The 26,729-nt window shown below is 42.3% G+C and overlaps 1 protein-coding gene across 2 annotated transcripts in view; it reads left to right on the forward strand.

The window, feature by feature from the left end:
- Positions 1-20,972: 20,972 nt before the first annotated feature.
- Positions 20,973-26,729, forward strand: part of NR1D2 (nuclear receptor subfamily 1 group D member 2) — a 28,989-nt gene continuing 23,232 nt past the window's right edge. The window contains exon 1 of one of the 2 annotated variants that reach the window (XM_072792973.1): positions 20,973-21,225. In XM_072792973.1, the coding sequence (XP_072649074.1) occupies positions 21,210-21,225 (16 nt within the window). In that variant the 5' untranslated portion in view covers positions 20,973-21,209. Of the gene's footprint in view, positions 21,226-21,909; positions 21,930-26,729 lie in introns of those variants that run through there. The other variant, XM_072792974.1, reaches the window with a different exon arrangement.

The following is a 26,729-nucleotide window of genomic DNA, read 5'->3' on the forward strand; positions in this document are numbered from 1 at the left end:
GAGTGTTCCCCCTTCTCCACATCCTTGCCAACAACCTGTTGTTTCTTATGTTGTTCGCGTTAGCCATTCTGACAAGTGTGAGGTGATAACTTATTGCGGTTTTTTTTTTTTTTTAAGATTTTGTTTATTTATTCATAGAGACACAGAGAGAGAGAGGGAGAGGCAGAGGCACAGGCAGAGGGAGAAGCAGGCTCCATGCAGGGAGCCCGACGTGGGACTGGATCCCGGGTCTCCAGGATCACACCCCAGGCTGCAGGCGGCGCTAAACTGCTGCTCCACCGGGGCTGCCCCTTATTGTGGTTTTAATTTGCATTTCCTTGATGATAAGTGATACTGAGCATCTTTTCATATGTCTGTTGGCCATTTGTATGTATTCTTTGGAAAAACATCTAATCATGTCTTCTGCCCACTTTTATTTGGATTATTTGTTTTTTTGGGTCAACATTATTTTTGTTGTTGTTGTTTTGTTTTAAGACAAGGAGTGTGTGTATGCATGCAGGTGGGTTAGGGGCAAAGGGAGAAGAGAGAGATTCTCAAGTAGGATCCACACCCACCATGGAGCCAATCCCATGACCCTGAGATCATGACCTAAGCCAAAATCAAAGAGTCTGACACCTAACCAACTGAGCCACCGAGGCACCCCAACACCCTCTTTTTATAATAGGAATTTATAATGATGGAACAACTAATCTACAAAAATAATTTCAGAAAAATCAATATAATGCCCTAACTGTAATATAAAGGAAATATAAAAGTAATATATAATAAAACAATATGTATTTCAATATGTAAATTTCTGCATATAACTAGATGAGAGGATACAATGAAGTGATAAGATGGTGTTTATACCTAAATGCAAAATGACAGCCCGATAACAGGTGTGTATGCTATCAGCAAATTTAATACCATCAATGGTGTTGCCATCAATGATCTGATTTCTGAACAGTTTAAAAAATCTTGGTAAAGTTCCAAACTAGACAACCAAATACCTTCCATTCATTCGCAAAGTAGTTACACTCCTAGGAAAAATGGTATGTATTAAAACTGTACTAGGGTAGTTTGTGTTTATATGTGAAATGAAGTTCTAGGCTCATAATAAAATAAAATTTTCTTTCCCCTCTGTAATTGTGGCAAGACATTTGAAAGTTGTGTTAAGCACAAGACTTTCCCCACTGAGTGGGACTGTCCCACACAGTTGCAGGATTTCTAGCAGTCTTGGTTTCCATGAAATGCAAGTAGCACCCCTGCCATCATTGTGACAAACAAACACACCTCACCAATTTTCGAAATGTACCCTGAGACAGAGGAACGCACTCACAGCCTTTGAGTATCACTCTTACCAGGGACCTGGGGCATAGTTATCTCCCTGAGTTCATTTCCCACTGTTTTACCTTGCTCCTGTCTTTGCAGCTACATTGGCCTCCTTGCTATCCTCAAACACAATTATACATGCTCCAGCATTAGGCTCTTTGCAGTGACTGTTCTCTCTACCTTGGAATGTTCTTATTCCAAAGATATCACTTACTCCTTCACCTCTTTAAAGTTTTTGCTCAAACTTCATCTTCTCAGTGGGACCTTCCTGGACCCTTTACTTAAAATTTAAAATTCCCTCACCATGCCTTTGGTATTCCCTCTTTTCCCTTTCTCTATTTATTTTATCCCCGTAGCAGCACCATCTGGCATTCTCCATGTTTTACTTACTTATTCACTGTTTATCTGGCTACCTCCCACCCCAGAAGTCATAAGTCTAGTGCAGTTAAGTTTCTTGTCTGTTTTGTCCACTGTGATGTTCAATAAATATCAGTGGAAGGGAGGGAAAAGCAAGGAAAAAAAGAAAACAAAGGGAAAGGAAAGAGGATGAGAGAGTGAGGGAAGGAAGTGGAGAGCAAGAGTGGGCTTCCAAAAGTAGTGAAGGGGTATGAGACCCAGATCTGTCTTCCCATCCTCAACTACCCAGTGAGTTCAGAAATGCATTGGCTGTTGCTTCCTTGCTCCCAAAGACTGTCTCATTTTTCCTTCTTCTGGGAAAGAGGCATAGACAGTTTTCCACCTAGTGTTTATCTAGCCTTATGACACTAGTTATTAGGGAATCAGTCAGTGGAGCCTATCCCTGTTTTTTAAAGTTGTTGTAAATGGAGAGGTTAATTTTGAGGTGAGAGTTGGTAAGAACCTCTATGAGCCATATTACCCTGAAGCCAATAGACTACAGATGGTTGGCAAGGAACATGGCTTAGAGCCCTTGATCTCTTTATAATGTGGCGCATTTATGGACCTGAAAACTCACTACTAACTGGAAACATCAGACATCATTATGGATACAGAACACTTTTCAAGGGATGTTTTGAGTTAGTCACAGGAGGCAGGCTTCAATAACAGCATTATGAGAGTGTCTATAAAATAGGGCTAAATAAACGGGTGCTTAATAAACAAAGAAATCACACAATGAAATTCCAATCATTTGTATAAACTGCTATACCAGATGATATCTGGAGGTCTCTGTCTTCATCTGCGATTTTATGAGCTGAAGTGTACATCCTTAACAAAACAAACCCATAATAAAGACTATATATTATTACCTACCATAAAATAACTTCCATTGTTTTATTTAGTTTTTAAAAAAGATTTTATTTATTTATTCATGAAAGACAGAAAAAGGCAGAGAGAGAGGCAGAGATAGGAGAAGCAGGCTCCATGAAAGGAGCCCGATGCGGGACTCCATCCCAGGATTCCAGGATCACGCTCTGAGCTGAAGGCAGACACTCAACCAGTGAGCCACCCAGGCTCCCACTTCACTGTTTTAGAAGGAAATGGAGAAGATTGCAGATGCCTCTCATTGGAAACAGAAGGAGCTAGTAGTAGTGTATTCCATTCTTGCTTCTTCCTCCAAAGCAGGGTTTGGTTTGGTTTTGTTTTCCTATGGCAGAATTCAGTAATATGAGCATTAATGGGATTGTTTCATTTTTACTTTTAAAAATATTTTATTTATTCATGAGAGACACAGAGAGAGAGAGGCAGAGACACAGGCAGAGGGAGAAGCAGGTTCCACGCAGGGAGCCCAACGGGGTACTCGATTCCTGGTCCCCAGGATCACGCCCTGGGCCAAAAGCCGTGCTAAACTGCTGAGCCACCCAGGCCACCCCCATATGTATTTTTAGTAGGCAAAACAACGGCCCCTCCGAAGATGCCCATGTCCTAATATTTGAATCCTGTGATATTCATATATTAACTTACAAAGGGGAATTAAGGATGCAGATGGAATTAAGGTTGTTAAGCAGCTGACCTTGAAATGGGAAGATTATCTGGTGGGCTCAATGTAATCACAAGGGTCCTTTAAATATGAGAGGGAAGCAGAAGAGCGTGAGTGTCAGAGAGATGGCCACATGAGAAGGATTTGACTTGATGTTGTTGACTTTGAGGTTGGAAAGGGAGGACAATCCTAAGAATGTGGGCAGCCTCCTAAAGCTTTTGGCAAAGGCAAGAAAAACAAATTCTTCCCCAAGAGCCTCCAGAGAGGAAACATCCCTGTTAATATTTTTATTTTAGTTTATTGAGACTTTTGTTGGACTTCTGACCTATAGAACTATAAGATAATAAATATTTATTGTGTTACAGCACTAAGTTTGTGGTAATTTGTTACAGCAGCAATAAGAAACCAATACAGTATTGTTCTGCTGTCTGCATTTGTCATTTAACCTCACTCCCAGAAGTTACTCTCCTACCCCACACCACCAGAGCTCTAGTTCTCCTTTCTGTCCTTAGTTTGTGAATCACTAGTGGTTCTCAATGGGGGCAATTTTGCTCCCCACCGTCACCACCAGGGGACATTTATCAATATCTTGAGACAGTTTTGTTTTTTCATAAGTGGGGGCTGGGAAGTTTGGTACTGGCATCCAGTGGGTAGAAGCCAGGGATGCAGCTAAACATCCTATAATGCACAGCACAGCCCTCCACAAGAGGATTATCCAGCCCAAAATGTCAATAGCACCACTCTTAGGAAAAACCTGCTGTACACACATATCAGCTTATATATGGAGTTAAGGAGACAATTGCCCACATTCAATGAGTTTTTGTATTCTCCCTCCCTCACTTCTTCCCCCTTCCCCTCTACCCCTCTCTGGACACCTTTTTTTTTTTTTTTTTTTTTTTTTTTTTTGGTCTTTTACTTTCTTTACACCATGAATTCTCCAGGGGTGACCCTTAGGAAGTGAAAATTGGTTTTTAAGGGGCATAAATACAGATATTATAATAGTTTGTGGCCCTTCAAAACTCAACCCTCCCTGAAAAAATCCTGTTCCTTTTTACTTTATTTCCCCCATTAGGGAGCACTTAAGTTATATCTATTTTTTTCCTTAGGTGGGTGATAATGAAAAAAAAGGTTGAGAAACATGCTTTACACTAAAGTGTGTTATTAATCATTCCAAAGATGGTCTTTTCTTCTGACCTTGTCTGTTAGATTTAAGGGGAACTAAGTTACTCATAAGTTGTTAGAGTAGTTGCTTTGTTTAGCAAAGAGCATTAATGAACAAATGTTTTTGCAAGCTAGTAAATTCATTTTTAAATTTACATGCTTATGAATTCTTAAAAATGTTCTTAAAAATGATTCAAAATCATTGTTCAACTGCAAACATCTGGTTTAAGAAGTTTTGCCTTGTTTTTACCTATTCTTTCATTTTTCCTAGGCAGGTCATTAATTTGAAGAAGGAAAATCTAGTAGTGTGCCACAGCCATGAACATATAACCACAAATAATAAAAATTCTAAAAATGTTTAGTTTCACAAGACGTAATACTTTTTCACTTTTGTTAAGCGATGCTTCCAAGTGGTTAATAAGGTATGTACTAGCAGCATAATAAATATTTGTATGAAAATATAATTTTTTGCCTTTTGAAAATTTACATATTTATATTACCTATATTAACAATGTTTATGAGACTATTCTATTCTATCCAACTCATCAAAGAATGGCAAAGTAATGACCTGATTGTAATTTGAGTCCAAAATAAATGGGGAGGATTGTGCGTGTATTTATCATTTGCTTCTTCCTTCCTTCCATCATTCATGTGCAGACACTTTTTTCCACAAAGAAAACCTAAACATATTCTCACCTTTCCTCACCCCCAAACAAAGCACTCCAATAAACCAAAACCAAGCACCAAATGGAATTGTATCCTTATGTTCTGTCCTGCGTATAAAGTAAGAAGGAAACATCCATCCTAGGCAGCTGTGGGCCATGCTGTCATAATGACATGTCTCTTATGATATTGGTTCTTTGAATGATTAAATGATTATTCAGTTATTTGAATGATGTCATTCTGTTGCAGTTCCTCTGGCTATTTTACTTTCATACTGCAAATGTGTTAAAAATTTAAGTCCCAGCTTGAACTTTTATTTATGCTGAGATCAGCCCTGTGGATTGCCTCATTATACAGTGCCTGCAGGGTGGCACTTCTGGGCAGGCAGCCAGGACTCTTCGGTCAGTAGGAACTATTTCAGCTCAATTTATAAAGCAAAAGAAAGGGATCTGGTTGACCTATAAGGATCAACTTTTCAAGAATTAACGCTAACCACAATGGTGATTATTCACAGCTTGCTCATCTTCCTGAGAAAATCACACATTCATCAGAGATTTTTTTCCTCCTTTAAATGAAAGCATCCATTTTCTCTCTACTTTGAAAAAAAAAAAAGAGAATATCAGAAGATTTATTATCTAAAAGATTTTTTAGAATCTGTAAAAGATTGCTTAAGAGATCCATGTAATAAATGATTTCTAAATCTTGAAAGGATGACAAGGTAAAGCAGTGGTGATTACTCAGCAGGCTCCTTCCAATCTCATTCATCCACTCTTTCCCTTTGGATTTTGAAAGTAATCTTAAAGATTCCTCGATTCTTTAGGTTGTTTTCACATGTTGTGCAAACAAAGATGAACTGTGAGCAGGCAGCATTCCCGAGTAGAATTCAGCCTCTCTACTGCTTAACAAATCTTTTCTAACCACCAGTCAGTAAACTCAAACTAACTGGGATCTTTGTTTATCCTTTCCTCATCTTACCTGAGTGACTTTGTGGTGTCTATATTTGTTCTTTATTGCTTCTATACCAGTTATCACACATTTAGCGTTCTATCACAACCCAGATGTATTAATTTATAGGTCTGGAGAACAGAAGTCCAGAATGGAGCTCTCTGGGCTAAAATCCAGGCCTCAGTAGGGCTGTATTCCTTTCTGGAGGCTCTAGGGAAAAATCCTTCACCAGCTTCCAGAGGTTGCCCACATTTCTTGTCTTGTGGCTGCCCTTCCATCTTCAAACCACCAAGCTGGTCTTTCTCAGCCTGCATCACACTGACACTGCCTTTCTGCCCTGCTCTTTTCCATTTAAAGGACCCTTGTGATTACATTGGGTCCATCAAGCTATCTCTTTAGTTTAAGCTCAGCCAATTAACAACCTATGCCATCAGCACTTTAATTGTCCCTCGTCACATAAGTCACAGGTTCTGGGGAATCATGTTACAGACAGGATGTGGTCATCTTTGGGGGCCATTATTCTGCTTACCCCAATGTCTTTGTCCAGCAGGAATGAAACAACTCAGGTTTCAACCATATTGATCTCCTTCTTCAGTAAACCTGTTCCTTCTTTCTCTTTTAGTCACTTCTGTACAGACTTCATCTTTTAGGATCTCTTGCATTTTCATTTCTTCTTCTTCTTCCACTTGGCTCCCTTCTCAACTGCTTGCCTTCTCCCATCTGAATTTCTACTCATTATCCAAACAAAACCCACATCTTTAGTGATGAAAATTCTGACTCTTCCACGACATGTGTTTCATTCCTTTATTACAGCTCTTTCTACACATCATCTATTCATTCATTTCACAAATATGTGTTGAGGAACAGCCATGTGTCAGGCAAATGGAATACATGCCCTGCTTCCATGTATCCCATATGATAGTAGAGGGGACAATAAGTAAATGAATAAAATAATTTCAAATAGTGACAAGAATTGTGGAACAAGGATGGAAAGACATTAAATGGGGATCAAGGACGTCTCCAGAGGGAAATAGAGATGAATTGTGTATAAAATGTGGCTCTGTGTGATGCTCTGAGGGAAAATCATCCTAGGGAACAAGGAGCGGCAAATCTAAATGCTCTGAGCTGGGAGGCTAGAGGAAAAGAAAGGAGGTCAATGAAGCAGGAGTGGAAGGATAGTCAGGGAGAGAGTGAAGAGAGATGAGATTGGAGACAAAGGCAGGGGCTGGGTCATGTTGGATCTTCTAAGCCATGGTAAAGGTCTTGGGTTTAATCTGTATGAAATGCACAAGGATTAGAGGGCTTTACGGAGAGAGGTGACATAATTTTAGATTTTAAAAAAGACCATTCAGAGTGGATTATTGGAGGGGGTGGGGCTAGATTGGAGGCTCAGTGTCAGGATGGTGAAAAACGAGATGGACTAGGGAAGTGGTTCGAGGTGATGCAGCATTGTTATCTGCTTACTGGCAAAGTCTTAAAATATCTACTGTGGCAAAAGATTAAATATATCCAATTTAGTTGATGCATTAAGTATATCCAATTTAGGGACGCCTGGGTGGCTCAGTTGGTTGAGCGTTGGACTCTTGATTTCAGCTCAGGTCATGGTCTTGAGGTCATGGGATCGAGCCCTGTGTGGGGCTCCACGCACAGTGGGGAGTCTGCTGGGGGTTCTCTCTTTCCACCTGTCTCTCTCTCCATTTGTCTAAAATAAATAAATAAATCTTAAAAAAAAGTATATCCAATTTTTTGGGAAAGATTTATTCATTCATGAGAGGCACAGAGACATAGGCAGAGGGAAAAGCAGGTGCCCCGTGGGGAACCTGATGCAGAACTCAATCCCAGGACCCCAGGATCATGCCCTGAGGGGAAGGCGGACACTCAACCACTGTGACCCTGGCATCCCAAAGAATATCCAATTTAATGAACATATTATGAAGACTCTAATATTCCTTCTCCTTGATTAGAAGTCCTGGAGTTTTCTGAGTATTGACTAGCATTTTTTCAGCCTGAGGACTTAATACAGTGCTTGATATAAAGTAGGTATCTAAAATTGCTAATGATAAATATTATCTTATAATTTTTAGTTATTTGGTTTTTATGAAGTAGGACATTTTGACTGGGCCTTTACCTTTTTGCTTGATCAGCAGCTTGGAGACTTGGTTCAAAATGGGAAAACTGATCAGGACATTTGTTCAACATTGAGTAGCCCAGTCATGGACTTTGTATCACTTCTTAAATATCTGAGGAGAATTTATCACATTTTTTTATGAGTTAGATTTTTTTTAAAAAAGCAGAAACCAACAGGTTTTATAAAACCAAATTTGTAATGAATATTATAGTAAAAACAAAACTGACAATGGCTAAAATTAAACATTGTAGGATTTGTTTTTGACTCAAAAATAATGTAATTAAATCTTGGCAAACTGAAAAGCTGCAGAATTTGATAAGGCAGATGGACTTAGAAGAAATGAGTTCTTGAAAGACAGTTTAATGGTTGAAACTCTGGCCAAAAAAAGAAAAAAATTGATCAATGAATCAATTATTTTTATAAGAATTTTAGGGAAAAGTTTGATGTTTATGAAAATAATTCCAACAAACTAAAATGAAAATGGGAACTACTTGAGATAGTTTAACTTCACCATGTAAAAAATTGATCATTTATTGATTTGTTCAATAATGAATTATTCAAGTCAAGTTGGCCTAATGGATTTCTCTAGTTAACACTTTCTTGCTGAAAAAAAAGTTTTTTAAAAGATGCTATTTATTTATTAATGAGAGACACAAAGAGAGAGGCAGAGACATAGGCAGAGAGAGAAGCAGGCTCCCCACAGGGACTCCCATATGAGACTTGATCCCAGGACCCCAGGATTACGACCTAAGCCAAAAGCAGGTGCTCAACCACTGAGCCACCCAGGTGCCTCTCTTGCTGAAAATTTATCAGTATTGGGGTAATTGTGGTTAAAATGTTTGTATTTTTATTTTTTTATTTTTTATTTATTTTTTTTTAATTTTTATTTATTTATGATAGTCACACAGAGAGAGAGAGAGGCAGAGACATAGGCAGAGGGAGAAACAGGCTCCATGCACCGGGAGCCCGATGTGGGATTCGATCCCGGGACTCCAGGATCGCGCCCTGGGCCAAAGACAGGCGCTAAACCGCTGCACCACCCAGGGATCCCTGTTTGTATTTTTAAACTTGTCAAAGAGTCAACTATCTATAAGTTTGAAATGACTACCATGAAAAAAATTCACTGAGTAAAAACATTAAAGCCAAGTTGGCAGCATCAAAGTGGTAAATTCTGAAAACAGTTTTAACATAAAAGTTTTAATTTATTTTTTTCAAGTATTTTCATTATAATATTCTACAAAAATTTTAAAGTATTTTTGATAATGCACAAAGTAAGAAAAATCTATACTATCATCATCGAAACAAAACCATTGTTAAACCTTTTGGTGTATTCTTCCAATCTTTTTTTTAATGCATAGAATTAAAAAACTGTTGTAATATTACTTCATATGCAGGTTTTTCATACTGATTTTTTCACTTAATGTTAGATTATCAACATTTACACATTATTGCCTCATCTTCATAAATATTCTTTTTAAAGGCCTAGGGGAATTTTCTTTTGATTGGGAATTTTAAAAAGATTGTATTTATTTATTCATGAGAAACACACTGAGAGAGGCAGATAACGTAGGCAGAGGGAGAAGCCAGGCTTCCCGTGTTGGGAGCCCCATGTGGGACTCGATCTGGGGACTCTGGGATCACACCCTGAGCCAAAGGCAGACGCTCAACTGCTGAGCCACCCAGGCATTCCTTGATTGCGTAATTTTGCCAATTTTGTACTAATACATACACAGTATTATAAAGTGTGCATTTAGGAGTATTTTGTTAGCATAGCTTTCTAGAAATGGAATTATAGGATCAAAGCATTCTTCTTTCTTTTAATTTGGAAGAGAGAAAGGTTTATTAGTGATATTCTGACCAGACATGGGACCAGTGAAAAAGTAGCTCAAACACCTAAAAGCAGCTATAATTCAGCTGTAGATATTTTCTGTTATTTTAGAAGATTGCAGTGTTTAAGGGGAGTTGGACAGTTTCTCCTTTTTTTGTTTTTCAGAGAGAGACAGTGCCTACAACACGTGTGCACAAGTATGCACTCTGCTTGCAGCAGAGGTAGAGGAGAAGGGGCAGAGGCAGAGGGAGAGTGAGAGAATCTCAAGCAGTCCCCCTGCCCAGTGTGGAGCCCAATTTGGGGCTGGATCTCACAACCAGGAAATCATGACCTGAGCTGGAATCAAGAGTTGGTTGCTTAACCTGCTGAGCCATGAGGCATCCACTTGAGAGAGAAAGAGAGAGTGAGAGAGGGAGAATGAGCGGAGGCATAGGGAAAGGGAGAAGGAGACTCCCCACTGAGCAGGGAACCTGATGGGGGCTCAATCCGAGGGCCCTGGGATCATGACCTGAGTTTAAGGTTGGCATTCAACTGCTGCCTTTGGTTTTTGCTTTTTTTTCCCCCCTTTTTATTTATTTATTCATGAGAGACACAGAGAGAGAGGGAAAGGCAGAGACACAGGCAGAGGGAGAAGCAGGCTTCCTGCAGGGAGCCAATATGGGACCTGATCCCGAATCTTGGGATCACGCCCTGAGCCGATGGCAGACGCTCAACCGCTGAGCCACCCAGGTGTCCTGGTCTTTGGTTTCAAAGTAATTTTTATTTTCATAAAACTGATAAATTCACATCATTTAAGAAGTCAAATAGTACTATAAGGCTTATGATGAGTAACAGTGGTTCCCTGCCCCATCCTTCCCCATCCTTCCTGAGATTCTTAAAACACTATTTTTTTATTCATAAGTTTTAGGTATTATCTATTGACTTTCTATTATGGAAGAGGAGAATGTAAATAACACTTCCCTGTCACACATATCCCTTTTTCCAGTACCTCTCATATGTATAGGTGTGTTGGCACAACCACATGCTTGTGCACACACACACACACACACACACATAAACATGCACATTTCTCTTCCCTCTCTAGTCTCTCAATCTATGTTATATCCTCTTTGTGACTTTCTAAGAAAAGGTGTTTAGAAAGGGAGTTTTTTGAACACTTACCTACCTGTATGAAAATATCTTTATCCTACCTATGCATTTAACTAATGGTTTGGCTGAATTTTGAGATTAAGGTAAATTATTTTTCTCTCAAAATTTGGACTGCATTCCTGAGGTATTCAGTGCTACTGTTAAGAGTCTGATTGGGCAGCCCGGGTGGCTCAGCGGTTTGGTGCAGCCTTCAGCCCAGGGCGTGATCCTGGAGTCCTGGGATCGAGTCCCACGTCCGGCTCCGTGCATGGAGCCTGCTTCTCCCTCTGCCTGTGTCTCTGCCTCTCTCTCTTTCTCTCTGTGTCTCTCATGAATAAATAAAATAAAAAATTCTAGTGATCCTTGCTGTCTATATTTGAATGAAGCATTAAAAGCTACTGTGTGTGTGTGTGTGTGTGTGTGTGTGTGTGTGTGTGTGTGTTTGGGAGCTCTGGGGAGCCTCTTGACAATAAAGCTTCATTGTAGAGTACTGGACGGGACCTGCTGCTTCACTTATGTGAACTTTTAATTAATCCCACTGTTTTCAGTCTCACTACTCATCTTGGACTCAGTAAGAACCTTATTTTTTAAAAAAGATTTTATTTATTTATTTGAGAGAGAGAGCACGTGCACACATAAGCGGGGAAGGGCAGAGGGAAAGAAACAAGCAGATTCCCCACTGAGCAGGGAGCCCGATGGGGCTTGATGTAGGGCTTGATTCCAGGACCCTGAGATCATGACCTGTGCTGAAGGCAGAGGCTTAACTGCGTAACCAACTGAGCCACTCAGGTGCCCTCAAAATTCTTTAGATATTTACTCTGCCTATAGGTGTTTATTTATCTTTCTGTTAGGTCCCTGTGACTTCCGGGGAGTCTGGATGATATCTAGATTTTTGATATTCTTGATCTGTTTGTTCCTGCTTGTTATTAGTCATCCATTGCAGAGTAATAAATCACCCTAAAACCTAATGACTTAAAACAACATTTGTTATCTCACTGTTCTTTGGGTCAGAAATTATGCCGTTTAGCTGGGTTCTCTGCTTTAACATCTTGCTATCAAGGTGTCAACATCTTGCTATCAAGGTGGCTGAAGTTGTCTCAAGGCTCAGCTGGGGAAAGATCTACTTCCAAGTTCATACATGTGCTTTTTTGGCAGGATCCTGTTCCTTGCTGGCTGCTGGCCAAAGGCCACCCTCAGTTCTTTATCACATGAATCTCGCCAGGGCAGCTCACAGCACTGTAGCTTGCTTGATTAGGGTAAGCAGGTAAGAAGAGCCAGGGAGAGAGTGTGAGCAAGATATGTCTTAGTCTTTTATAACAACCTCAAAAGTGACATACCATCATCACTTTTGCCATATGTATTTTTAGAAGCAATTCATAAGTCCAGTTCACACTCAAGGGGAGGGGATTATACAAGACAGTAAATAACAGGAGGCAAGGGTCACCTGGGGACATCTTGAGAAGGCTGCCTACCACTTCCTTCCAGAGAACACTCTTGCTGCAAAGCCTCTGTCTCCCTGGTCATTATTTTTGGGCTTTTCAAACTTTGTGCAGATCACGTGGAGCTCTTGTTAGCATGCAGATTCTGATTCACTAACTCTAGGAAGGGGCTTGAGATTCTGGCTCCGAAGAAATGCTAGTGCTACTGGTCCAGGAGCACACTTTGAATAGTGAGGTAGTAAAAAACCAATATGCTCTTGGCTTAATCTGAAAAAATTATATTTGGCCTCTCTTCTATGACTAAGAGAAAACCAATACATAAAAGATCATTCCTGGTCCAAAAACCTAATTTGTTAGTCACAAATTGTAAAGTTTTTGGACATTCCAATGTATTGCCTTAAAACAATGGAATTCAGACATATGAAAAATCAGAATGTAGTCTATTGGTTATGATATACATGGTAAGGTGTTCTTTTTCCAATTTTCTTTTATATAACTGTATCATGAGGAGGAGGAATGAAGTTTTTAAAAAAGATTTTATTTACTTATTCATGAGAGACACACAAAGAGAGGTAGAGACACAGGCAGAGGGAGAAGCAGGCTCCCTGTGGGGATACCGATGTAGGACTTGATAGATCCCGGGACTCCGGGATCACAACAGGAGCCGAAGGCAGATGCTCAACTGCTAAGCCACCCAGGTGTCCCAGAATTAGTTTTTTATGTGGATTTAGAAGGTAAGAGATGGTCCTGGATATTGACTATGGTTTCAGTGCCCATCCTATTGTTACCTCTTTTAAGACATTTTGTTTTTCCTGCATAATCAGAAGGAAATATCTAAGCCTTAGGAATAAATTTACTTTCTAGAATACAGATAAATAAACCTATAGGTTATTAGTAAAAACTTGCTAGTGGTAAGCATACCAGTTAATGAGAATAGCAGGTTACTCCTAGAATCTGTGGGCAGAAATTCACCCAGACCTGTAGGAAGAACTGAAATCAGACGCCCAGGCAATGTGGGTTTTGCATTTAGAATCTTACCCTGCCATATAACAGCCTGTCATATTATATACATCTTACAGGGCACAAATCCTGCTCACTTTGGAGGTATGGTCAGAAAATCTGGAAAAAGGCAACCACTAGCCTTATACACTCAGGCTCATGGCCCTAGATCCTTGAAATACTGGACTGATCTATTCTCTGGTGGTAGATGCTACTGGCTTTGTAAGCTGTGTTTTTAAACTTGAGTGCATCAGCATCACCTGGAGAATTTGTTAAAACACAAATTGCTGGCATCACCTGCAGAGTTTCTGATTCATTAGGCCTGGGGTGGAGCTCCAGAAATTGCATTCTAACAGGTTCCTAGGTAGGTGCTGCTGCTGCTTATCTAGTAACTATATACACTTTGAGAACTACTGGTCTAGGTTAAAGAGAGACACCTGAGTCTCTAAGTCCCCTCAGAGTGTTGCTCTAATTTGGGAGAGAATTTAGGAGATTGTTCAGTTAATGGGGGTCACACTAGGATAGATTCACTGCTGGGAGGGATTCTCAATTAGATGAGTTTTCAAAAGTAGGAAGATCAGATGGGAAGACAGGTGAGAAAGTCAGCAAGATGTGTCATACCTTTCAGGGATGGTATGCCCTGTTGTTAGGGCTAGGTCTTTGTACTTGAGGTTTTTGTTTTCTTCCCCCCCCCCCCAGGGGAAGTATTGTAGTTTTTTCTTTTTTTTTTTTTTTTCCAAACTGTGATACAAAATATTGAAGATAACTAAGGATTTCTTTTTTTTTTTAACGATTTTATTTATTTATTCATGAGAAACACACAGAGAGGCAGAGACATAGATAAGGGGGAGAAGCGGGCTCCCTGCAGGGAGCCCGATGTGGGACTCCATCTCGGAACTCCAGGATCACGCCCTGAGCCAAAGGCAGATGCTCAACCGCTGAGCCACCCAGACGTCCCTAATCAAGCATTTCTTATAGCATTTTAGTTTGTTGAGCAGTCATGCAACTTTTTCTTCTTTATTTCCATTCTTATTTCCCCCTCAAATTTCTGTTTAGTATGTTATTAAATCAATGGAGCACTTAAACTCAACCAGGGTTTTTCCATGTCATATTGTATAGATTGCACTCATTACATGTGGACATAACCTTTCTCCAACTAGATTCTCCTCTGAGGGAGCAGTCTCATTTCAATGCCATAAGATATTATTGACGTTAGACAATGAAGGACTTAGAATAGACAAAAGATTGGATTTGTATTTGAAATGTCATTCTATTGACTTTCAGTTGCACAGAGAATAAACTAAAACAATGGAGTGGAACCATCCTGTGGAGTGGAGGCCTCTCTGTACCCACTTGTTATCTGACTTGTTCCTTTCTCTAGAGTGTCCTTTCTCTTTACGTCAACACTTAGAAGTGCTACCAGGTAAAATGCTTACTCTGAGAAACACATCTTAAATTGCTGACACTGAAGTGTGGTATTCAGATCAAGGTGGACTGTATATGTGTTATTCTTTAAAATTGTACCTTGTTTGAACAATGGTAGCTGCAACAATATATTTCATCTCACATGCTATTCAAAATATAACCATGATGTTCTTCTTATGAAGAGATGAGGTCTATGTGCCCTGTCTTCCAATCTGGGTATGCTTGTAACTCCCTTGCTACAGACAAATAACTCAGTGAACATTGATGTTGCCTGACTTTGGAAGCTTGGTCAGAAAAAATGAGACAACTTCTGCCTAATTCCCTGGAATGCTTGCACTAGAGCCCTGACTTACTCTGTTGTAAGCAGTCTGACTGCCCTAGGCCAACAAGAAGCTGTGAAGGACTCCATCCAGAGTAGCCCATATATAGAGACCTTGTGGAGAAGCTCTGCAACCACAGAAGAGAGAGAAGGGCTGGGCTAGCCCCAGCTGCTCCAGCCCCTTGCTCTTCTGGTTCTGTACAATGTCTGGATTGCCAGCATTGAGACTCTGAGCCAGAAATGCCCAACCAGGGGCTCTCCAAATTCCTGACTCATAGAAACCATCAGAGATAATAACATGATTGCTGCTATTTTATTTTATTTTATTTTATTTTATTTTATTTTATTTTATTAAAGATTTTATTTTTTAACAGTCTCTACACCCAACGAGGAGCTCAAACTCACAACCCTGAGATCAAGAGTCAGATGCTTCAAGGATGGAGAGTGCCAGACACCCCATAATTGCTGCTATTTTAAATCACTAAGTTTGGGTGGCTCTGTGGGTTAAGCATTTGCCTTTGGCTAAGGTCGTCTGGGATGGAGCCGCACTGGGCTCTCTGCTCTGTGAGCAGCCTGCTTCTCCCTCTCCCTCTGCCCGCAGCTCCCTCTGTTTGTGGTCTGTCAAATAAATAAAATCTAAAAAAAAAAAAAAAAAAAAAACCACTAGGTTTTCGGGTAATCTGTTACACTGCAGTAGTAACTGGAATATTCCCTATAATAGGTGAGAAGAGTTAAAGCAGTTGTTCCAAACAAGGTTTCTTTAGTTATAAGAGAAACTGGCCAATAGAAGCAAAATTGATGAGGTAAATATCCAGGTTAAGAAGTTAGAAAAATCAAATTAAAAGTGAATGTAAGAAGGGAGATAAAGAGGAGAAATTTGTGAAGTTGAAAACAAAAATGAATCAATAAAGGCAAAAATTAAATCTTTGGAGAAGCTAATAGATACATCTCTAATAGGACTGATTGAAGAAAAAACTGCAAATAAAATTAAGCATGAGAAACTATAGAATTGATAGAGATTAAAGAGTAAGAGAATATGAAAAATTTTGTTTCAATAAATTTGAAAACTTATACAACATGGACAGACTCCTAGAATGGTGTTATCATACTGACTCAGAAAGAGGAAGAGAGGCTCTGTAAATTTGTAATGACCAATATGGTTACTGTTAGTTACCAGTGACTTTTGACACTTGAAACATGGCTAGTGTAACCAAGGGGCTAAATTTAAATTTTGTCTAATTAAAAAAATTTTATTTGAGAGAGAGAGTGTGAGCAGGGGAAGAGCAGAGGGAGAGGGACAAGCAGACTACATGTTGAGTGCAGAGCTCAATGCAGGGAATGATCCCACAACCCCGAGACCTGACCTGAAATCATGAGTTGGCTGTTGGACCGACTGAGCCATTCAGGCGCTCCAATTTTATCTAATTTTTTAAAAAAATTATCTAATTTTGAATAATTAAAATTTAAAAACTGGAACAGTGTAAAGATATTTTTCTGTTAAATAAAGTTGACTCTATTGCTAGGACTATATTTCACTTTAACCACTGCATCTTGTAAGATATTATTATTGTATTACAGTGTGTGTTGGATGCAGCATTCTTGCTATTATTGCACACAAACACATCACTGATCTTGTTATTTTTTTCTATGCACACATATAATATTATTTATTTGAATATTTTATGGAGACATAAAATAAGACTACGATTTACCTTGTGATACATGTGTAAGTCATATTTGAATGTTTATTATTTAGTTATAATTAAATTATTTTTAAAGATTTGTTTATTTAAGGTGCGGGGAGGGGCAGAGGGAGAGGGAAAAAGAAACTCCAAGCAGACTCCATGCTGAGTTCAGAGCCTGATGTGGGGCTCAATCTCACCACCCTGAGGCCATAACCTAAGCTGAAATCAAGAGTCAGGCTTAAACTGACTGTGCCACCCAGGTGTCCCAATTATTTTTCTAGTTTAAAAATAAGTATAGATAGATTTTTGAATTTACAGTAAAGGCATACTTTGATGCAGATTTGAGAGATGATATAGAAGTTAGTACTTTGACTAGAACAGTAAAGGAAAAAAAGAGCCTGGAAGAAAGTACATCACAATATCCTGATGCCTGGCAATTTCAATTTGCTGTAGCAGAAGAAACCCCCAAAGACTTTGACTTGTGATGCTGCTACTCTGTAACATCTATGCTGTGTATTCTTGTGCTTTAAACATTTCTGTTTTCATTTCTCGTAGGTAAATATGGATAAATATATCCCACAAAAAAGTCCTTTGTCGTCTTCAATCATTATAAGTATAAATCAAAACTTTTGAGAACTCCTGAACCAGGGCATAGAGAAGACAGAGAGAAATGTTATTATGGTATTGGGAAGCAGCAATATTCATTAGAATATTTTATTTGTTTATTTATTTATTTATTTATTTAAAAATATATAAGGATTTTATTTATTCATGAGAGACACACAGAGAGAGGCAGAGGGAGAAGCAGGCTTCATGCAGGGAGCCCGACGTGGGACTCGATCCCATGACTCCAGGATCATGCCCTGGGTGGAAGGCAGGCGCCAAACCTCTGAGCCACCCAGGGATCTCCATTAGAATATTTTAAAATGAGGGATGACCTTGAACATTTTTAACTGGAGTTAACTAAAAAAAAAAATCCATCCTTTTCCCCAATACCTCTTTTTCATCAGGGTCCTCATATTGCAGTACCTCACATGGTCCAATAAAATAGATTTCGGGACTAGAAGATTCTAATATTCAGGCTCTTTATCCACATCCAGATTGACTTATCCTGTGTTCAGTTTTCTGGGGTCCTGCTGTTAGTGGAATATAAGGATTCATAAGGAAGCTCTCACAGGAAATACTTTGCTTTTTTAAAAAAGATTTTATTTTTTAAGTAATCTCTTCATCCAACACGGGGCCTGAACTTAAAACCTCGAGATCAAGAGTTGTATGCTTCACCAACTGCACCAGTGAGGCGTCCCCTAATTTGCATTTTTAACAGATGACTTTTGAAGACAGTCACTTCATTCAGCAGAGTTATTTTGGTCAGAGGAATGAAGAAGGTGGGGTAGGTAGAAATCCACTATGAATAGCCCGAGAATCCCTACAGACTGAGCCATAAACTTCACAGGGTTAATACATAAAGTTCCTTGGAATGACAGCAGCAAAAGGCAATTTCCACTGCAGCTACAGCACTCTGGGGACTGTCCAACTCAGATGCTGCTCAGCATCCTCCTCTGACACTGATGAACCTGACGTTTCCAGTGGCCAGTGGTGTGGCTGGTGACTGACCTGGGTTATAGTTTTATCACCTCTGATATCCACAATGACTCACAGGTAGGAGGTGGCCTTTTGAAAACACAGGGCTCATGGACATAGATTTTATGTCATTTGAATTTAAGATGCTTACGGACATTATTTTCAATTCCATTCTTCTCTTTTTCAAATTTAAATGATAGTATCCCCTCTCTCTCTTTTAAAATAGGCTTTATTTTGGGGCACCTGAGTGGATCAGCTCAGGTTATGGTCTTGGGATCCTGGAATTGAGCCCCACATGGGACTCTCTGCTCAGCAGGCTTTCTGCTTTTCCCTCTCTCTCTCTTGCTCTTTTTCAAATAAATAAATAAAATCTTAAGAAAAATAGGCTTTATTTTTTAGAGTAGTTTTACATTCACAGAAAAATTAAATGAAGTACAGAGAGCTCCCGTATACATTCTGTCCCCATGAACACACACAGTCTCCCCCACTGGCAATATCTCACACCACAGGGGTACATGTGTTACCACTGATGAACCTATATGGACACATCATAAGTATCCAAAGTCTGTAGTTTATATCAGTGTTTACTTTTAGTTGTACATTTGACATGTATCCACCATCATAGTATCATACAGAACAGTTTCACTGCCCTAAAAAATCATCTGTGTTCTGCCTTTTCATCCCTCTGCCTTCCCAACCCCTGACAATCAGTGATATTTTTACTCTCTCCATAGCTTTGCCTTTTCCAGAATGTCATACAGTCGGAACCATACAGTATGTAGCCTTTTCAGAGAGGTATCCTCTTTTATGATTTCTTTTCTTCCTTCTAGACTGCTCATACTGGCCTCAGAAACAGATGGTGGTTGATAAATAAAATGGAAAAGAAAGCTACAAAGTGTAGCCTAGGGAACTCTTGCATCAGCATCACATAGAGTGATAAAGCCCTGAGTTAGGGAAGAAGAGAGACCACTGTGGTTAGAGAACAATGTTTAGAGGATGGCAGGCAAGCCTTGGAAAGAGAATCAGGGCCTACAGTTTGTGCTGGGCTTTGCAGGTCAGGCTAAGGCATTGGAGTTTCCTCAAAGTGCGATAGGATGCTATTTAGAGGGTTTTAAGCAGAGTAATATGATCTCATTTACATTTAGAAAATGACAGACTGAGAAGTGACTGTAGGTGGACACAGGAAACAGTCTCTCTCCCCAGTTAGGGGGTATTACAATACCCCAGGCCAGAGATGATGATTGTTGGTCTAGACTGATAGCAATGCTGATGGAGAGAAGCATAGAAACTGAAGAAATTATGAAGGTAGCACAGCTCAGATTTGTTAATAGATTGAATAGGGTATAAAAGGCAGAGTGAGACACACACAGAGGACAGAAGAAATGCAATTTGTTGGTTTCAGGAATTGGCAGATTTACCAAAATAGTAAAGATTGAGATGGACAAGGAAAAGGTGTGTGTGTGTGTGTGTGTGTGTGTGTGTGTAAAATGGATTGGGGGAAGAAGGAGTGTGGCACATGTAAAAATGTTTCACACATTACATTTCCCCCAACATTTTATACCGAACGTTTTCAAAGAGAAAATTGGAAAATGATTTTAGGAATACCCATTTATATTATCTACAACTAACATCTTAGTCTACTTGTATCCGCTGGTTTATCCATACCGCCATCCATCAGCCCATCTTATTCTGTAATACGATTGCAGACATCCATGCGCTTCGCTCTGCATACCTCAGCATACATGTCATTTAGTTGCAGTTTTTTCTTTTGATGTAGAATTTATACGCAAGGTGAGATGCGCACACCTTGTGTGCATTCACTGGGTTCTGACACATGTATACACCTGTCACACCTTTAGGATGGGCTGCCAAGGTGTGGGTACGTGGAGCTCAGGGAGGTCTCGGCTTGGAGTGCGGGGAGAACACAGGTCTCCTTAAGCTGGGAGACTGGCTGAACCGACCCAGGGGGCGCAGGGTGCAGAGATGTGGCTCTACCCGGGGTCCAGCGTCCGACCGTCCGGCGGGGGCGGGGGGCGGCACTGCGGGGAGGGAGGTGGGGAGGGAGGTGGGGAGGGAGGTGGGGGCGGCCCCAGCCCGGGGGTCCCAAACGCCGGTGTGTCGGGAGCCCCGGGGCGGTCCTTGGTCACCACCCGAGGTGGCTGAGGTGTCACGGGGCGGAGGGTGGAGAGGGCCGCGGAGGGAAGGTCAACGCGGGGGGAGGCGGGCGCGGGGAAGCGAGGCGGCGGCGGCGGGCGCGGCGGCGGCGGCGGCGGCGGAGGGGGCGGAGTCGCCGCAGCGGCCGGCCGCGGGCGGGCGGAGGGAGGGGGTGTGTGCGCGGGTCACATGGTCGCAGCTGCCCTCCCCGTCAGCCGCCCTCGCCGCCGCGGTGCGCTGGCTGCAGGAAGCCGCCGCGCCGCCGCTTTTGTTGTCAGGGACTCCGCGAGGAGCGCCGCTCGCCGCCGCCGCCGCCGCCCTCTCCCCTGCAGCCCGCTCTCCGGCCGCGGGGCTCGGCTCCCGGGCGCCCCGCCCGCCCTGCCCATGAGGGGGCCCCGCGACCCCCGCCGCCTCCAGCCCGGGGTGGCGCGGCGCTGAGGCGGGGGCGGCGCTGCCACCGCCACCTCTGCGGGAAGCGGGCCGCCTGGTCCCCTCCCGGAGGGCACCATGGAGGTGAATGCGGGTAAGAGCCGCGCCGCGGGGGGGGCGCAGGGGGCGCCCGGATGCCGCTGGGGCACCGGGAGGCGGCGGCGGGGGGAGACCCCAGGGCTGGGGGCGGGGGGGCTGCCGCGCGCGGCGGGTCGGCTCGGGCTCGGTTCCCGCTCGGCTCCCGCTCGGCTCCCGCTCGGCTCCCGCGTCGCCCCCGGGGCCGCTCCTCTGCCGCCCTCCCGGCTCCCCGCGACGCCGCAGCGCGGCCCGGCGGCGCCGGCCCGGCCCCCCCCTCACATGGCCGGGCCGCGCGAGCCACGTGCGCGCTGTGTTTACGTTCGGCGGCGCGCGGGCGCCGGTTGGCTGGGCGGGCGCGTGACGCGGCATTACATAATGGGCGCTGAGGCGGCGGCGGCGGGCGGGGACACGTGAGGCCGCTCGGCTCGGTGACCCACATTCCCCGGGGCCGCAGGGACACGTGGGGGCGGGTGCGCGCGCGCGCCGGCGGGGAGCGCCGCAGCCTCCCGGGAGGCCCCGCCCCTTTGGAACCCTCCGGGCTGTGACGTGGCCGCGATTCCCTCCTCCCCCGCGGGGTTGCTCACTGCGGAGGAGGCCGCGCGTGCGCGTGCGCGTCGGTGAACCCCGAGCCCGGGCGGTCCCCGGGCGGGCGCGGACGCCGCAGTGGGGAGGTGACCTGGCCGCGCGCAGCCGGGGCCGGCGGGCCGCGCCGAAGAAGAGGTGCGGGGCCGGGGTGCGCCGCAGGCCGAGAAGGCTTCCTCGGGGGAAGGCTCGGTGCTTCCCCAACGCGGGGCCTCTGGAGGGAGCCGTGAGGCGCCTGGGTCCCCAGCAGCGCCTGGTAGCTGGGACGGAACCCGCCCTTTTTATGATGCTGCTTCGCTCTGTCCGGGAAAGGTGGTTGCCGTAGGACGTGACCTATCCAGCACACCTTGAGGCATAAAAACGGCTCGAAAATCCCCTCGGGCTGGGAGCCTGGAGGTCTCACCGCGAGCCAGTCATTCGGCTCACGTAGGGTCGGGATGACTCAGGTGATCCTAAGTGACCCTGAGACTATGAACGCGTGCGTGGGCATTGTTTCTGTCAACAGATTTTCAAAAACCCGTTGACTGCCGACCTTTCCTGAGCCTGACCAACAGAATTTGGCTTCATCAGTTATTTTACTTAACATTTCCTATTGCAATGTCGCAACAATACCGTGCTCCCTTCTCGCCTTTTGTCTGCCCTCAATGATGATCCTTACACTTGAGGCCACTGAGGTTACAGAAGAAGTCAGTTGATATATTTTTAAAGTTATTATACGCACTTTTTACAAACCAGGCCTTGAAAACGAGTGTGAGTTTTCCACCAATAATAAAAATAAAGACATTTTATAACTGTGTTTTAATTGCCTCTGGGTCTGCTTAGCCTTTGAGGGTATTTTCAAAAATTGGGGAATTCTGTCGTGGAATTAAACTTGGGCTTGATAAGAATTTAGAGAGTATGAGGTTCAGTCTTTTTCAACCTAGCCTTTAGAGTGAATGAATTCCAGTTTTGCAGCCTTGTAAGGTGGGCAAGCCCCAGAGGCTAGGAAGTTTTTGTCTGATTTGAACCTTCGTGGAACACTATCACTGATTTTAATCTTGCCTTTTGGAACTACGGATAATAAAACTCCCTTTGGATGACTGTTGAACATACCGCCCTAGTTCTTCCATTTTCGATTCTCATTACTTGGTCTTTGCTCACTGTTGTTTCAATCATCATTCCTGTTGCCCTTTGGGCTGTAGCACCCAGAAGTGAACAGGCTTCTGCGGAAATGATTGGACAGTTACCAAGTTCCAAGTTTTGGATTCTGCTGCAAATCTCTGGCAGGCTGAGCTTTTGTGGCTTATTGGCTTTGCTGACTCACAGTAACCTTGCAATCGAGTAGGACCTTTTCATGTGCATTTTTTTTTTTTTTTTAGAGATTTTATTTATTTATTCATGAGAGACAGAGAGAGAGAGAGAGGCAGAGACACAGGCAGAGGGAGAAGCAGGCTCCATGCAGGGAGCCGGACATGTGGGACTCGATCCTGGGTCTCCAGGATCACGCCCTGGGCTGAAGGCAGTGCCAAAATGCTGAGCCACCCAGGCTGCCCATCATGTGGACTATTTTGAAGCTAGGTTTCATCCATTGTGCAGATAATTGTTTGACCTGAAGTGCAGGAATTTGCAATTATCTTTCTTAATTTTTTCTAGTTCCTTTTGTCTCCATGTTCAGCCTGTCTTAAGCTGTCACCTAGTATATTAACAATTTCTGCCATTTATCTATTAGAGGGAGTATTGATAAGCATTCCCTTTAACTTCCTTCAAATTGTAAATGTTGACTAGGGTGGGGCCAGACTCACTGCTGTGTGGCACACCTTTGACCCATCCTTTTGGTCCATACCATTGTATCCGTACAATACACATTCAGCAAGTGACCATTTCATCTGTCATAACATACTGTCTTTACCTTAATCATGACTAATGCAGGTGTGAAATAGTATAGTGGCAGAATTGACTGTATATATTTGTGTCATAGATTTTGAGTGAATATATGAGGTTCTTTAAAGTAAAAGCTTATTGCACAAACTTCATACCCATAGCCGTGATTCACATTTAAAAAGATCAGGAAAACATTCCCACACAGTTCATACAAACCTGTATTTCTCCTAACTTGAAAAAAAAAAAAAAGTCAGAAAATGGTAACAGTAAAGAAATCAGTTGGAGAGAGAAACAGTAAGATCAAAGGAAGACTTAGAAGTGAAGTAGCAAGTTGCTTGACTAGTCCACAGAGTTAAAGAGATTCAGAAGGTGGTGTGGAAATAACCTAGAGAAAGCACTGTTCCATATGACACACTCAAAGGAAGGAGGAAAGGGTAGGGAAGGTTAGTTTGGTTTGAACTCTTCAGTCTGATGGCCGAATAATAGTCAGCAGTATCTGTTGAGTACTGTGTGTCAGGCCCTTTACATGTGTCACTACTTTTGACACCACACATGAAATTCTTTGAAGGAAGATATTGTTGTTATCATTTGAAGATGAAGAGTTCAGTAGATTGAAGTTTATTAATTTATCCAGGCAAGTGGTGGAGCCAGATTTTAAATCCACAGTCTACTTGGGGAGCACAAGCTACTATGCTGTATTAGATTTAAGCCCACGGAATATTTGACAGTATATGCACATCTTGGTGGTCCTGTCTTCTTGGCAATGAAAGAAATAACTGTGTGGATCCACTTGGCTTGCAGTGGTCAGGGTCACAGCTGATGAAAACAGGCAGGTGTCAGTAGAGCCTCCTAATCTCATCATTTCTCTCTTTTAATCTTGTTGCTAGTCAGTCTCTTTTCCCCAGACACTAGATTACACTTGTGTCTCCCCTCACCCCCTGGCAATTTACATGGAGACAAAAAAAACCACTTTTGCAGAGTAAGACCAATTTGTCACCCCATTTTTGGTTTTCTTAAATCTTTTACATGGTATATCATTTAATAATTTGCATGTTTTTCAAGACCCCACTTATTGTCACCTTGGCTGTATTTGCCCCTTTTGATCTTTGCCCTCTGTGGTGCTCTTGTGTGATTCTCAGCACTTCACAGTAATTTGTATGAAACAGTGCTCACATGGCACTGGAATGAATGGTTAACACAGCTGTTTCCTCAGTTGGTCTACAAGGCTTTTTAGGGAAGGTACCATGCTGCTGTTCTCTGGAACCCTGATACTCAGGCCATAGTTGGAAGGATGGTGAGTCAATTAGAGCTATCCTACCATCCTGTGAGTAGAAATTATTAGTAACCTACTTTTAAAATGAAAACTAAAGCTTCTTGATGGTAAAAATATTTCATTCTAAGTCACGAGGCACAGTCATGAGTTGAACTCAGGCATACTTTCCAGGATGGCGGGCCGTGGGAGTGGGAGGGAAACTTTTGGTGATGGGCAAGCCTAGAATTGGGGTAAGAAAACCCCAATACCTGGTGAACAGCAAGTGCTTCCCAGCAATATAAAATTAGATACTGACTTTTGGCTTGTCTGAAGTTGACCACTGGGTAAGCCCTAGCCTGGGAACCTGGCCCAACTCCAGGGATTTTTTTCCAACTAAAAATAGAGAAGACTGCTTCAGCTAATTTTAGCTTGAGGCATCTAAGAAGTACATTCTGCTTGTTTCTGGAAATGTTGGGACTTGCTGGTTTGGGCATTTTACCTTTCTTGCTTTATCATCAAAAACCATGTTTGTAAAAAGGACTTTAATAGTCCCCTTTTATGAACACCACTTCATTTCAATCTTGTAGTAACTCTGGTAGATATTCCCATTTTATAGAAGGTGACTCAGTTTTAGATTAAAAGTGATTTGCTTGCCCAGGTTTTCACAGTAAGAAATAATAATCTGTACTCTGGCCTTGGCCTTCAATCCTGGCCCTGCCACTTAGTAGCAGTGTTTATGTTAAACCTCTCTGAGCTCTGAAATGGGATAATGGAAACTAATGCTTGTGAGGTCAAAATGTGATATGAAATTATGTTATTTTATTCTTGCTATTCAGTAGGTATTTGTAGTTTTCACTTCCCTTTCTTCAGTGGGTGGAGGAACTATTGATGTACTCCTAACTTTCTAGGAAATTAAAATGTAACCCATGTGGGTTACTAACCATCAGTTCAGTAGATTGGTGTCTGGTAGCAAGAATGAATGCTAAGACAACTAAATCAGTTTTTGATTTAGCTAGGAGAATGTAGCTGCTTCTAGAAGGGTCACCTCTGATACCATGGTGCCTGGCACAAGTGCTTGTTGAAAAGGATTGTTAAAGTCCCTAAAGATAGGAATTGGATATTAACTGGCTTGATAGTAGCTCAGTAATTTTTCTTAATTTTGATTTTGGAGGTTTTGAAAGTAAGGTGCATTTTGGGTAGTTAATAGCAAACACCTTCTGTTGCCCAGTCAGTGGGCAACAGTTATTAAGCAGTTTTAATTAAGCCATTGGGATAGCTCTGATTTCTGCAAGTTTATTTCTAAGGTGAGGTAGTCAGAAGACCTTGTGAGCATAAATGGCTCACTCAAATGCTGGCCCTAAGAAAGTCTTACTTTAGAAAACCATCTTACTTGAGAAAGAAAACCATCACTTTCTCATGTTTTACCATCTTGAGACGTAAGAAGTAAATTTACTACCTAGAGTGGTAGTACTTTAAGTAAGATAAGTAGCTGTGAGTTTGGGAGTATACTGAAGACTAAGGATAATGTTTTCCTTTGCATTCTATTCTGAGTGTGTAGACACGTGAAAAAAGTAGTAGTTTAGTTGTTTGCTAACACCTGGAATTTCTTTTTTTTTTTTTTTTTTTTAATTTTTTTTTTTTTATTTATGATAGTCACATAGAGAGAGAGAGAGAGGGAGGCAGAGACACAGGCAGAGGGAGAAGCAGGCTCCATGCACCGGGAGCCTAACGTGGGATTCGATCCCGGGTCTCCAGGATCGCGCCCTGGGCCAAAGGCAGGCGCCAAACCGCTGCGCCACCCAGGGATCCCCTAACACCTGGAATTT

Source organism: Canis lupus, chromosome 22 (genome assembly GCF_048164855.1).
Source record: "Canis lupus baileyi chromosome 22, mCanLup2.hap1, whole genome shotgun sequence".
In the NCBI taxonomy this organism is placed as follows: Eukaryota; Metazoa; Chordata; class Mammalia; order Carnivora; family Canidae; genus Canis; species Canis lupus.